At 44.6% G+C, this 13703-nt stretch overlaps 1 protein-coding gene across 1 annotated transcript; it reads right to left on the bottom strand.

Moving 5' to 3' along the window:
• Nucleotides 1–98: 98 nt before the first annotated feature.
• Nucleotides 99–13351, bottom strand: nit2 (nitrilase family, member 2). The gene is made up of 10 exons (XM_047374578.1): nt 13219–13351; nt 12935–13053; nt 11345–11465; nt 8979–9067; nt 8786–8879; nt 7014–7088; nt 6867–6945; nt 6609–6707; nt 6290–6345; nt 99–757 (listed from the first exon to the last, which is right to left on the bottom strand). Exons 1-10 carry the CDS (start codon nt 13244–13246, stop codon nt 657–659), a joined length of 861 nt encoding a protein of 286 aa, XP_047230534.1. The 5' UTR covers nt 13247–13351; the 3' UTR covers nt 99–656.
• Nucleotides 13352–13703: the final 352 nt, after the last annotated feature.

The raw sequence follows: 13703 nt of genomic DNA, 5'->3' as shown, positions 1-13703 counted from the left end.
ATATAAATAAAACTGAATTGAATTTTGTCTTGTGGCCCACTGTGAAATGTGTAATCATTTACAATGTGCTATTTAAATGAAGCTGAATTGAGCCTGTCTTATTTCACCCTGACGTTTTATTAGGAATCTACTGTGATTTGTGACAAAGGAGACGGTTTCCATTGTATTTTTCTCCCATACACATGTAAAAGGTGGAAATTATGGCAAATGGCTGACATTCTTTTCGAGCTCAATCACAACACAAAGCAGATATAAACAGAACATTTCTCATGTGCAAAAACCAGAAATGATTGATTGTGGATTTGTGTGAGCAACCAAGACAGAAATCCAAACGTGTAAAACTGCAGCTGGATGGTCTAATATAAACAGGTTTGATTCTTAACAGTGAAGCATTCAGTTTTTCTTTGCAATGACAATTTAGCATTTAAACATGAACTCACTGCAGAAGAGACTTTCTGCAGAACGATCTTTCTTCACATGAAGTTTGGTTCTAAACTGGATAAACGCCTTCAGCGCTGCGATAAACAGATGAATGACTTGTGCCATAACTCCATCAATGACTAAATATTGTCAGTCTTCTTAATAACAAAAACCAGGATTATTTAGGTTTGATTTATTTAATTCATATTTAAAGAACGTGATCCGATTTGCAGCGTTCAGCTCGATCCCTGCTGCACAGACGTCACTGTATAGAGGTCGTCCCGACGCTGAGATGTGATTGGGATCTGCTGCCGGATGTCAGCCAAGTACTGCAGGTCTGGAGTCAGGTCACACAAGCACAGAGAGGATGGTGCACAGTCAGAACATCTCATCACAATAACAGTGAATGTAGAAAAAAAACTGTCCTGCACCAGTTTGCACTGCATTTGCTCTTCTATGTTCAGGGTTTTATGTAAAATTACTTTTCTGGACTCAGACTTTCAGTCTGTTACACACATTTCTGTTGGATGGACGGACAAAGGAAGGAAGGTAAAAAGAACGGACAAAGGAAGGAAGAAAGGAAGGAAGGAAGGATTGACACACAGAAAGAATGACATGAGGAATAGAGGTGGCACACAATCAATCTATCAACCTTTGTTTATAGAGCACTTTCAACACTGAAGGTTTTGTACAGGTCCATTAAATTGAAAAGACAAAAGAAAACATACTAAAAAGACACAAACACTTGCATAGATAGACAAGTAGAAAAATAGTTACACAGTAAGAAAAGGTAAGTAAAAGAAAAAAAAAGACTAATAATAAGAACAGCTTGATATTTCTGCTCCACTGATATTAAAAGCCAATTTAAAAGATAGGTCTTTAAAAGGGACTTCAAATCATTTAAGGTACTGGCCATCCTTAGGAAGATTGTTCCAGAGGAAGGGAGGACAAGGAAAGAAAGTAGGTAGGAAATGAGGAAGGGAGGACAAGAACAGAAAGTAGGTAGGAAATGAGGAAGGGAGGACAAGGAAAGAACGTAGGTAGCAAATGAGGAAGGGAGGACAAGAACAGAAAGTAGGTAGGAAATGAGGAAGGGAGGACAAGGAAAGAAAGTAGGTAGGAAATGAGGAAGGGAGGACAAGAACAGAAAGTAGGTAGGAAATGAGGAAGGGAGGACAAGGAAAGAAAGTAGGTAGGAAATGAGGAAGGGAGGACAAGAACAGAAAGTAGGTAGGAAATGAGGAAGGGAGGACAAGGAAAGAACGTCGGTAGGAAATGAGGAATGGAGGACAAGGAAAGAAAGTAGGTAGGAAATGAGGAAGGGAGGACAAGAACAGAAAGTAGGTAGGAAATGAGGAAGGGAGGACAAGGAAAGAACGTAGGTAGGAAATGAGGAAGGGAGGACAAGGAAATAACGTAGGTAGCAAATGAGGAAGGGAGGACAAGAACAGACAGTAGGTAGGAAATGAGGAAGGGAGGACAAGGAAAGAACGTAGGTAGGAAATGAGGAAGGGAGGACAAGGAAATAACGTAGGTAGGAAATGAGGAAGGGAGGACAAGGAAAGAACGTAGGTAGGAAATGAGGAAGGGAGGACAAGGAAAGAAAGTAGGTATGAAATGAGGAAGGGAGGACAAGAACAGAAAGTAGGTGGGAAATGCGGAAGGGAGGACAAGGAAAGAACGTAGGTAGGAAATGAGGAAGGGAGGACAAGAACAGAAAGTAGGTAGGAAATGAGGAAGGGAGGACAAGAACAGAAAGTAGGTAGGAAATGAGGAAGGGAGGACAAGAAAACAGAAAGTAGGTGGGAAATGAGGCAGGGAGGACAAGAACAGAAAGTAGGTAGGAAATGAGGAAGGGAGGACAAGGAAAGAACGTTGGTAGGAAATGAGGAAGGGAGGACAAGGAAAGAAAGTAGGTAGGAAATGAGGAAGGGAGGACAAGAACAGAAAGTAGGTAGGAAATGAGGAAGGGAGGACAAGGAAAGAACGTCGGTAGGAAATGAGGAAGGGAGGACAAGAACAGAAAGTAGGTAGGAAATGAGGAAGGGAGGACAAGGAAAGAACGTAGGTAGGAAATGAGGAAGGGAGGACAAGGAAAGAACGTAGGTAGGAAATGAGGAAGGGAGGACAAGAACAGAAAGTAGGTGGGAAATGAGGAAGGGAGGACAAGAACAGAAAGTAGGTAGGAAATGAGGAAGGGAGGACAAGGAAAGAACGTAGGTAGGAAATGAGGAAGGGAGGACAAGAACAGAAAGTAGGTAGGAAATGAGGAAGGGAGGACAAGAACAGAAAGTAGGTAGGAAATGAGGAAGGGAGGACAAGGAAAGAACGTAGGTAGGAAATGAGGAAGGGAGGACAAGGAAAGAACGTCGGTAGGAAATGAGGAAGGGAGGACAAGAACAGAAAGTAGGTGGGAAATGAGGAAGGGAGGACAAGAAAACAGAAAGTAGGTGGGAAATGAGGCAGGGAGGACAAGAACAGAAAGTAGGTAGGAAATGAGGAAGGGAGGACAAGGAAAGAACGTTGGTAGGAAATGAGGAAGGGAGGACAAGGAAAGAAAGTAGGTAGGAAATGAGGAAGGGAGGACAAGAACAGAAAGTAGGTAGGAAATGAGGAAGGGAGGACAAGGAAAGAACGTAGGTAGGAAATGAGGAAGGGAGGACAAGAACAGAAAGTAGGTAGGAAATGAGGAAGGGAGGACAAGGAAAGAACGTAGGTAGGAAATGAGGAAGGGAGGACAAGGAAAGAACGTCGGTAGGAAATGAGGAAGGGAGGACAAGAACAGAAAGTAGGTGGGAAATGAGGAAGGGAGGACAAGAACAGAAAGTAGGTAGGAAATGAGGAAGGGAGGACAAGGAAAGAACGTAGGTAGGAAATGAGGAAGGGAGGACAAGAACAGAAAGTAGGTAGGAAATGAGGAAGGGAGGACAAGAACAGAAAGTAGGTAGGAAATGAGGAAGGGAGGACAAGGAAAGAACGTAGGTAGGAAATGAGGAAGGGAGGACAAGGAAAGAACGTCGGTAGGAAATGAGGAAGGGAGGACAAGGAAAGAACGTCGGTAGGAAATGAGGAAGGGAGGACAAGAACAGAAAGTAGGTGGGAAATGAGGAAGGGAGGACAAGGAAATAATGTAGGTAGGAAATGAGGAAGGGAAGACAAGGAAAGAAAGTAGGTAGGAAATGAGGAAGGTACAAGGAAAGAAAGTAGGAAGGAAATGAGGAAGGGAGGACAAGAACAGAAAGTAGGTAGGAAATGAGGAAGGGAGGACAAGAAAAGAACGTAGGTAGGAAATGAGGAAGGGAGGACAAGAACAGAAAGTAGGTAAGAAATGAGGAAGGGAGGACAAGGAAAGAAAGTAGGTAGGAAATGAGGAAGGGAAGACAGAAGGAAGAGAGGTATGATACAAGGATAAAAGCAAATACAAAAGGATGTCCAACATTTATGCAGTAAAAGAGGGAATAAAATCTGGAAATAAAATTATTTTCTATATTTTCTTTCTCCATTCTCATCGAGATGCGGAAAATCCTGAAATCAAATTCCATACTACTCCCCAGTTTTACCAGACTGCTTGGAAGCCCTGTGTATTGAATCATTGTTCCTTTGTTTTTGGTCTGGTTGAACTCTCAAAGTGAAATATTTGTAGCCTTTTAGAGGAACCTTGAACCGTCACCTTAACGTGGTGGAGGGGTTTGAGTGCTCAAATGATCCTAGAGGCTATGTTGTCTGGGGCCTAAATGCCCCTGGTAGGGTCTCCCATGGCAAACAGGCTCTAGGTGATGGGTCAGACAAAGAGCGGTTCAAAAATCCCTCGTGAGGAAGAAAATATCGAGGCACGTGACGTCGCCCGGTACGGCAGAGCCGGGGTCCCACCCTGGAGCCAGGCCTGGGGTTGGGACTCGCCGGAAAGCGCCTGGTGGCTGGGTTGCTCCTCGCGGGACCCGGCCGGGCCAAGCCCGAATGAGAGATGCGAGGCCATCCCCCAGTGGGCCCACCACCTGCAGGGGGAACCGTGAGGGACCGGTGCAAAGAGGATTGGGTGGCGGACAAAGGTGGAGACCTCAGCGGCCCGATCCCCGGATGCTTAGGCTGGCTCTAGGGACGTGGAATGTCACCTCGCTGGGGGGGAAGGAGCCGGAGCTGGTGCGGGAGGTCGAAAGATATCGACTAGAAATAGTCGGGCTCGCCTCCACGCAGAGCGTGGGCTCTGGAACCCATCTCCTTGAGAGGGGTTGGACTCTCTTCTACTCTGGAGTGGCCCACGGGGAGAGGCGGCGGGCTGGTGTGGGTTTGCTTGTTGTCCCCCAGCTCAGCCGTCTCGTGTTGGAGACCATTATTCTGCTGGGGGACTTCAACGCCCACGTGGGGAACGACAGTGACACCTGGAGAGGTGTGATCGGGAGGAATGACCTCCCCGATCTGAATCCGAGTGGTGTTTTGTTATTGGACTTCTGTGCTAGTCATGGATTGTTCATAATGAACAAACACCATGTTCAAACATAAGGGTGTCCATCAGTGCACTTGGCACCAGGACACCCTAGGCAGGAGGTCGATGATCGACTTTGTTGTATCATCAGACCTTCGGCCGCATGTTTTGGACACTCGGGTGAAGAGAGGGGCTGAGCTGTCCACTGATCTTCACCTGGTGGTGAGTTGGATCCGCTGGAGGAGGAGAAAGCTGGACAGACTTGGCAGGCCCAAGCGCATAGTGAGGGTCTGCTGGGAACGCCTGGCGGAGCCCTCGGCCAGGGATGTATTCAACTCCCACCTCCGGGAGAGCTTTGACCAGATCCCGGGGGATGTTGGAGACATAGAGTCCGAGTGGAACATGTTCTCCGCATCTATTGTCGATGCTGCTGCCCGTAGCTGCGGCCGTAAGGTCTGCGGTACCTGTCGCCGCGGCAATCCCTGAACCCGGTGGTGGACACCGGCAGTAAGGGACGCTGTCAAGCTGGTCCTGTTCATAACTTTTATGGACTGGATTTCTAGACGCAGCCAAGGGCCGGAGGGGGTCTTCTTTTTGCGGATGACGTGGTCCTGCTGGCCCCATCTAGCCAAGACATGCAGCATGCGCCGTGGCGGTTTGCAGCAGAGTGTGAAGCGGCTGGGATGAAGATCAGCTCCTCCAAGTCTGAGGCCATGGTTCTCGACCGGAAAAGGGTGGCTTGTCCTCTTCAGGGGAGTTCCTGCCTCAAGTGAAGGAGTTTAAGTATCTCGGGGTCTTGTTCACGAGGGAGGGAAGAATGGAGCGGGAGATTGACAGATGGATCGGTGCGGCTGCCGCAGTAATGGGGGCGCTGTGCCGGTCCGTTGTGGTGAAGAGAGAGCTGAGCCGAAAAGCGAAGCTCTCAATTTACCGGTCGGTCTACGTTCCTACCCTCACCTATGGCCATGAACTTTGGGTCATGACCGAAAGAACGAGATCCCGGATACAAGCGTCTGAAATGAGCTTCCTCCGTAGGGTGGCCGGGCACTCCCTTAGAGATAGGGTGAGGAGCTCGGCCATCCGGGAGGGGCTCCGAGTAGAGCTGCTGCTCCTCCACATTGAGAGGAGCCAGTTGAGGTGGCTCGGGCATCTATACCGGATGCCTCCTGGACTCATTCCTCGGGAGGTGTTCCAGGAGGCACGTCCCACCGGGAGGAGGCCCAGGGGATTACCCAGGACACGCTGGAGGGACTATGTCTCTCGGCTGGCCTGGGAACGCCTTGGGCTCCCTCCGGAGGAGCTGGAGGAGGTATCTGGGGAGAGGGACGTCTGGGCGTATCTGCTGAGTCTGCTGCCCCCGCGACCCGGTCCCGGATAAGCGGAAGACGACGAGTACGAGTACTTTTAGATCAAATTGCAGACCGAAGGAAAACCTCTGATACTCACCAATATCAGCATAGATGATGGTTTCCTCAGGTCCAGTCTTGGCAATGACCTCTCCCCTGTAAAACAGAGTCAAACACTTTGTACTGAGTGCGGTGACTTTAATTTCTTTAAGCTTTGTCACATCTAACTCAATTACACTGTAAAGTTTTTTTTTACTTCTTCAAGCAGGATAAGGCTACAACCAGAAAAAAAGTTTCTGTGTTGCGTTCAGAGCATTCTTCCTTCATGCTTTGGCCGCCTTTTCAGTGTCTTCGCTTCTTTTAGTTACTCACAAGCAGTTGGATGTGCCCCTGCTCTGTCCATGCTTCTATTATCTTACCATGGGTTCACAACAGTGCTGTGACCCCAAGCCACGTAGGAAGCAGCTTCATCCCTCGCAGGTGATGCTGTGGCCACGTATACTTGGTTATCAACGGCCCTGCATTACACACAGAAAATTCATACAAAGGAATTATGACTGAAAAGTCAAATATTGAACAATATTCAAATCCCAGATTTACATCATGCATGTTGTGTCCCTAGTCTTCCTCGGACTTTCAGTGTATCCCACTAAAATGATCTTGTCTAAAAGTCTCACCTCCCCCTCTGTAGCAGCTCCCAGTGGGCGGGGCCTGTCGTCATGTTGAAGGCTCCGGGGTAAACCAGCAGATGACAGCCTGAGGACATAACACGTTCTTCAGATGTTCTATCCAACAGATTAACTGACTTGTTTTCAGCTGCTCACCTTTCCTGCTGTAGAGCTGGGCGAGCTCTGCAAACCTCATGTCATAGCAGATTCCCACACCCACTTTACAGAACGCTGAGAAAACCAAGAGAAGCAAGACGGAAAACAATCAGAACAAAATAAGACTCAGCTACTGCTACTGAAAGGTGTTGAACCCTTGGGTGTGATCAGTTTATGTTAACAGTGAACTTGAGGGACAGGGTTATGATCTGGACTGGGACAATATTTGGACCAATATACCCATCTCATCTAGGAATCCAGCGCATCGACTTATTCATTATAAGTTTGTGCACAAATTTTATGCCACACTATACAGACGCTGTACAATGAAACTGACAGACAATCCCAACTGCACAAATGTGATCAGAATATTGTTGGCACATTTCTTCATATTGTTTGGGAATGTCCCTCTGTGCCTGCTCTCTGGTCCAGGGTGCATGGTTGCCTGGAAAGTATTTTAGGATTCCCAATTCCTTTGCAGCCCCCCAACTTCTGTTCAATGATGATTCCGGTCTTAGTGGCAATACCAGAATGGCGCAGAAGAAAGTTATATTTGCAGGATTAACTGCCACTAAAAAGCCATAAAACATTCATGGTTTTCCCCAAATATTCCATCAGCAAAAGAATGGCTACACCATTTTAGAGACATTGCTGTTTTAGAAAGGTCACTGGCTGTCATACATAACGAGCGGGCATCTACTATGCAGGCCTGGAACGCTCTTTTTGGTTATCTCTCAGACATAACATTACTTACTCGTATGTAAGACGAATGTCCCCACCCCCCCTGGACTTTGACTAAACCATTCTAACATGAAAATGCTTTGATCTAAACTGTCCCATTGTATTTCAGGCTGTAAGTTTATGGTCATTGTCCTGCTGGAAGGTGAACATTTACACCAGTCTCAAGTCATTTGTATCTTCTAATAGTTTTTTTTTTTTTTCAGAATAGTCCAGTATTTAGCTTCTCCCAGCAACTCTGACCAGCTTCCCTGCTCCTGCTGAAGAAGATGGTGTGTTCAGAGCTTTTCACCACTCATACTGCTTTGCATGTTGGCAGTTTTGGTCTTATCTGATCAGAGTATCTGCTCACACATGTAGGTGTGTCCCCTACCGGACTTCTGATGGCTTTTTTAACCAATGATTGTTTGTCTTGCCTTCCATAAAGTCCAGATCTGTTAAGTGCACAACTAATAGTTGTCCTCCAAAAGATTCTCCCACCTGAGCAGAGTAACCTTAAGAGGACCTCTGGGGTGCTTCTCTGATTAATTCTCTCCTGCCCCGCCCATCAGTTTATGTGGTCGGCCAGGTCTTGGTAGGTTTGCAGTTGTGCCATCCTCTTTCCATTTTTGTACGATGGAAGGAAAAGGGCTCTGTAAGATATTCAGATCTACGGACATTGGTTTAAATCCTAACATTGCTTAAAACCTTTCCACAACTTTTTCCTTGGCCTGTCCTTCAGAGAACAGCGGGATTTATACTGAGATTAAATTACACACAGGTGGATTGTAGATACTAATTAGGTGACTTCTGATGAAAATTGGTTGTGTTGGATTTTATTTAAGGGTATCAGAGTAAAGGGGGCTGAAAGCATATGCATACCTTCATCTTCAGGTTTGCAGTTGTAAGAAAATGTGAAAAATTTGTATCTTTGTTTTTAAATCCCAATATATTACGTTAAAGTTTGCTGTTCTAATGGGACAAAATGTGAAAAACTTCAAGGTGCATGAATATGTTTGCAAGACGCAAAAGAGGAGTCCCCATCTGCCACTTACGCGTGTCAAACATGGACAGACTGTTTCCAGGGCTCAACGTCTCAGACTCCTGGAAGCGGATTTTCCCTGGAACGTCTATGTCAAACAGGTGAATCTTGAGGGAGAGAATATAGAGGGGTTATGTGCACACTGCAGGCACCCTGCCATGGCTACATCTGAGAGGGTAACCAGAGCAGGTGAGGAACACACAAACCTTCCGGTGTTTGAGAATCATCTCTCCATCAGGGCCAAACACAGCACAGCTGTTATACAGCTTCCCAGCATCCTCTTCAGGGATGGACCCTGTTCAACAACATAAAGGTGGTTCATTCACTCACCATATCAACCATGGAATAGGTCTGGATTGTTTGCCATTTCACTTTGAACACATGTTAATTTGCATTCCTTTTGCCACAGACTCCACTGACCTACCGTCACCAGATTATCGGGTTCATGTGGTTTCTTTTCTATTTCAGCTCGACTCACATCTGATGGTGATTAGAGTACTGCAAAAAATACTTTCCACCTGACTTTGTAATATACATAAAATATCCTCTAGATGGCAGCATACTTTACCGTAAGTGCAGAATCAATTATTTAGTTTCTACTTTATTTCAGACCACATTAATATTATGCAGGGTTTTATTTAAAATGCATCTAGAAGGGGGAAATATGGAACTGTTTTCAAGAGGGTTCTTTATCCACTAATGCAGCTACTAATCAGTTGGTTTCTAAGTCTGTTTCCAAAACGCAATATTGGTTCTACAGGTCCTTCTCAAAATATTAGCATATTGTGATAAAGTTCATTATTTTCCATAATGTCATGATGAAAATTTAACATTCATATATTTTAGATTCATTGCACACTAACTGAAATATTTCAGGTCCTTTATTGTCTTAATACGGATGATTTTGGCATACAGCTCATGAAAACCCAAAATTACTATCTCACAAAATTAGCATATTTCATCCGACCAATAAAAGAAAAGTGTTTTTAATACAAAAAACATCAACCTTCAAATAATCATGTACAGTTATGAACTCAATACTTGGTCGGGAATCCTTTTGCAGAAATGACTGCTTCAATGCGGCGTGGCATGGAGGCAATCAGCCTGTGGCACTGCTGAGGTCTTATGGAGGCCCAGGATGCTTCGATAGCGGCCTTTAGCTCATCCAGAGTGTTGGGTCTTGAGTCTCTCAACGTTCTCTTCACAATATCCCACAGATTCTCTATGGCGTTCAGGTCAGGAGAGTTGGCAGGCCAATTGAGCACAGTGATACCATGGTCAGTAAACCATTTACCAGTGGTTTTGGCACTGTGAGCAGGTGCCAGGTCGTGCTGAAAAATGAAATCTTCATCTCCATAAAGCTTTTCAGCAGATGGAAGCATGAAGTGCTCCAAAATCTCCTGATAGCTAGCTGCATTGACCCTGCCCTTGATAAAACACAGTGGACCAACACCAGCAGCTGACACGGCACCCCAGACCATCACTGACTGTGGGTACTTGACACTGGACTTCTGGCATTTTGGCATTTCCTTCTCCCCAGTCTTCCTCCAGACTCTGGCACCTTGATTTCCGAATGACATGCAGAATTTGCTTTCATCCGAAAAAAGTACTTTGGACCACTGAGCAACAGTCCAGTGCTGCTTCTCTGTAGCCCAGGTTAGGCACTTCTGCCGCTGTTTCTGGTTCAAAAGTGGCTTGACCTGGGGAATGCGGCACCTGTAGCCCATTTCCTGCACACGCCTGTGCACGGTGGCTCTGGATGTTTCTACTCCAGACTCAGTCCACTGCTTCCGCAGGTCCCCCAAGGTCTGGAATCGGCCCTTCTCCACAATCTTTCTCAGGGTCCGGTCACCTCTTCTCGTTGTGCAGCGTTTTCTGCCACACTTTTTCCTTCCCACAGACTTCCCACTGAGGTGCCTTGATACAGCACTCTGGGAACAGCCTATTCGTTCAGAAATTTCTTTCTGTGTCTTACCCTCTTGCTTGAGGGTGTCAATAGTGGCCTTCTGGACAGCAGTCAGGTCGGCAGTCTTACCCATGATTGGGGTTTTGAGTGATGAACCAGGCTGGGAGTTTTAAAGGCCTCAGGAATCTTTTGCAGGTGTTTAGAGTTAACTCGTTGATTCAGATGATTAGGTTCATAGCTCGTTTAGAGACCCTTTTAATGATATGCTAATTTTGTGAGATAGGAATTTTGGGTTTTCATGAGCTGTATGCCAAAATCATCCGTATTAAGACAATAAAAGACCTGAAATATTTCAGTTAGTGTGCAATGAATCTAAAATATATGAATGTTAAATTTTCATCATGACATTATGGAAAATAATTAACTTTATCACAATATGCTAATATTTTGAGAAGGACCTGTAATAACCTACAGCTGTGTTAGAAATATAGGTTTTTGACAAGACACCAACAGCTTTCAGTGACAAGGTTGTGAAATAACACCTAACTGTGCACAAAGCAAAGTCACTTCCACATTCAAAGTTACTGGAAGCCAACTTCCTTATAAATGAACTGCACATCTGTTGATTTTAAAGTGGTATGTGGGTGCAGCCACACGAGTACCTACCTCCCACTAGATACAGCTTATTCTCCTTTGCTACCTCCGACAACGCCTGGGTCGATTCTCCTGGGATTTTCTCAGCATAGGTGGAGAAGAAGCTTGTTCCGTATGGAGAGTTGAAGCATTCCTGGATAAAAGTGAGGGTCAATTAGGACCACATCTTGCTCTATAACCCAAGACTGTTTTTTCATACTTGCTGCCTACACATGATGATTAACATGATGTACAGTGATGTAAGGGTTGCACTTTTTAAATAGTAAACAGTGCCTTCCAAAAATATTTATATCCTTTAACTTTTTCACATTTAGTTACATTACAATCACATATTTCTAGTCATTCTATTGAGGTTTTATGTGTCAGACCATCACAAAATACCACATAATTGTTACATGAAAGGAAAATGATGGATGCTTTCTAAAAATAATTAAAAAAATTTTACATTTTTTTTAACCAAATTTCAAAAAAGCGACCATATACAATTAGCCTCCAATGGTGACTCTGGTGAGTAGCAGAGATGTACAACTAAGGTGGACAAATCTGTTGAGAGGACAGCCATTAGTTGGGCACTCCATGAATCAGGTATTTATAGACGAATGGCAAAAAAGCCACATTTACAGCTTGCCACAGATCATGTAGGGACCACAGGAAAGATATGGAAGAAGGTGCTCTAGTTAGAGTTAACCGAACTTGTCCTATTTGGTCTACATATAGAACACCGTGTGAAACAGAAAACTAGCACTGCACACCACCCTGAAGACATCATGCCCCTGGTGAAACACGTGGTGGCACCATCATGTCATGGAGAAACAGGAAACAGGGAGGCTTGTCAGAGCTGATTGGAGGATGGATGGAGCTAAATACAGGACAAACCTGCAACCTGTTGAACCTAAAAAAGAATTGAGACTGGAGCAGGGGTTCCCCTTTCTCTTTCTGTTTTTTTTCTCTATCGTTTCCTGTCCAGCAGAGTAGCTCAGAATGGTTGTCTGAGTGCCAAGAAGAAGCTCAACAGATTTACTTTCACAATTGGAGCATTACAGCCAATGCTTTAAAGCTCTGCTTGATAGTCATAAAAAGAAACTTTATTAGAAACTTGCTTTGGGATTATTTCAGTTGTTACGGACAGGGAGACAGAAATGAAAAGGAAAAAAAAAAAAGAAGCACGAAAGAGAGAAAGGCAGGCAAAAAAGAAAAGAGGAGAGAAGGAGAATAGAATGGAGGAAAGAAAGAAGGATGAAGACAATACAAGATAACACCCTGCTTGCTTCTACACCTGCAGAAACGTTCATATGTTTTACCTTAAAGTGCACAGTACCTATCAATGCTAGATATACAGTGCCTTGCCAAAGTATTCGGCCCCCTTGAACTTTTCAACCTTTTGCCACATTTCAGGCTTCAAACATAAAGATATAAAATTCTAATTTTTTGTGAAGAATCAACAACAAGTGGAACATAATCGTGAAGTGGAATGAAATTTATTGGATGTGTCAAACTTTTTTAACAAATAAAAAACTGAAAGTGCAAAACTTAAAGGTCGATGTTTAAAGGACGTAATACTTGTTCGAGGAACTGTATTCAGTAAATGTTCACCCTCCTCACCGGCAGCAGCACCACTTTGCTGCCCTGTCCCGCTGCCTCCTTCACTAGCCTCCGGACTCTGCTCAGGTTGTCCGCTTTAACGCTGCTCACCCGCAGCTGGACCACAGCCAGGCGGAACTCTGGGAAAACAAACCTCTGTCAGGGTTTACTGAGTGAGACGTTACTGCTGACAACACTGAATGAGATCCAAACTAATGACGAGTTTAATAAACCGGAGCTAAATTCAACGATTCATAAGATGAAAACACGTAACACAGCCTAAAGACAAAAGCCTTCGTACTTACTTGACATTACTTCAGTCACAGCTCTCATCCTGACAGATCAGGTTTCGAAATAAGCGCTTCCGGGTGGATATTTACTTTTCAAAATAATAGTAACCTTACGTTTCGTTTTTGCTGATATTTTTAACACTCGAAAAGAAATTTTAAAAAATAGCCATTTGTGATAAGAAATTGAATGCTAGTCTAATTTAAGTCACTGTACAGCAAAAGCTTGAACTGATATTAAACCTTAGTAGTTTATTGTGAAAATCAGACAACGTTACCTTACAGGTGGGTGGTTATCTCCTGGCCAACCAGATTTTAGTCCAAAGTTTACAAAACACTGCTCATTGGTAATCATCTTTAGCAAAACAAAAAAGAGTTGATGAAGATTAACAGCAGCCAGGCAGCAACTGGCCCTGATCTGTAGTTAGTTTTCAAACACCTGTATGACTATATACAACTGGTACAACACTGCTCCCAGTATCATCCCTCTGTGGTTCACTTAC

This window comes from Girardinichthys multiradiatus, chromosome 9, assembly GCF_021462225.1.
Source record: "Girardinichthys multiradiatus isolate DD_20200921_A chromosome 9, DD_fGirMul_XY1, whole genome shotgun sequence".
NCBI lineage: Eukaryota > Metazoa > Chordata > Actinopteri > Cyprinodontiformes > Goodeidae > Girardinichthys > Girardinichthys multiradiatus.
This window is presented reverse-complemented; position numbering and strand designations above follow the sequence as displayed.

What these genes read in the sequence shown, in the direction of transcription:
- nit2 (XM_047374578.1), bottom strand. Translation starts at nt 13,246, where the DNA reads ATGAGAGCTGTGACTGAAGTAATGTCAA. An exon ending in CCAGCTCTACAGCAGGAAAG is followed by an intron (nt 6,946 to 7,013) that starts GTGAGCAGCTGA and finishes TTATGTCCTCAG; the next exon opens with GCTGTCATCTGCTGGTTTAC. An exon ending in AGCACTGTTGTGAACCCATG is followed by an intron (nt 6,346 to 6,608) that starts GTAAGATAATAG and finishes TCTGTTTTACAG; the next exon opens with GGGAGAGGTCATTGCCAAGA.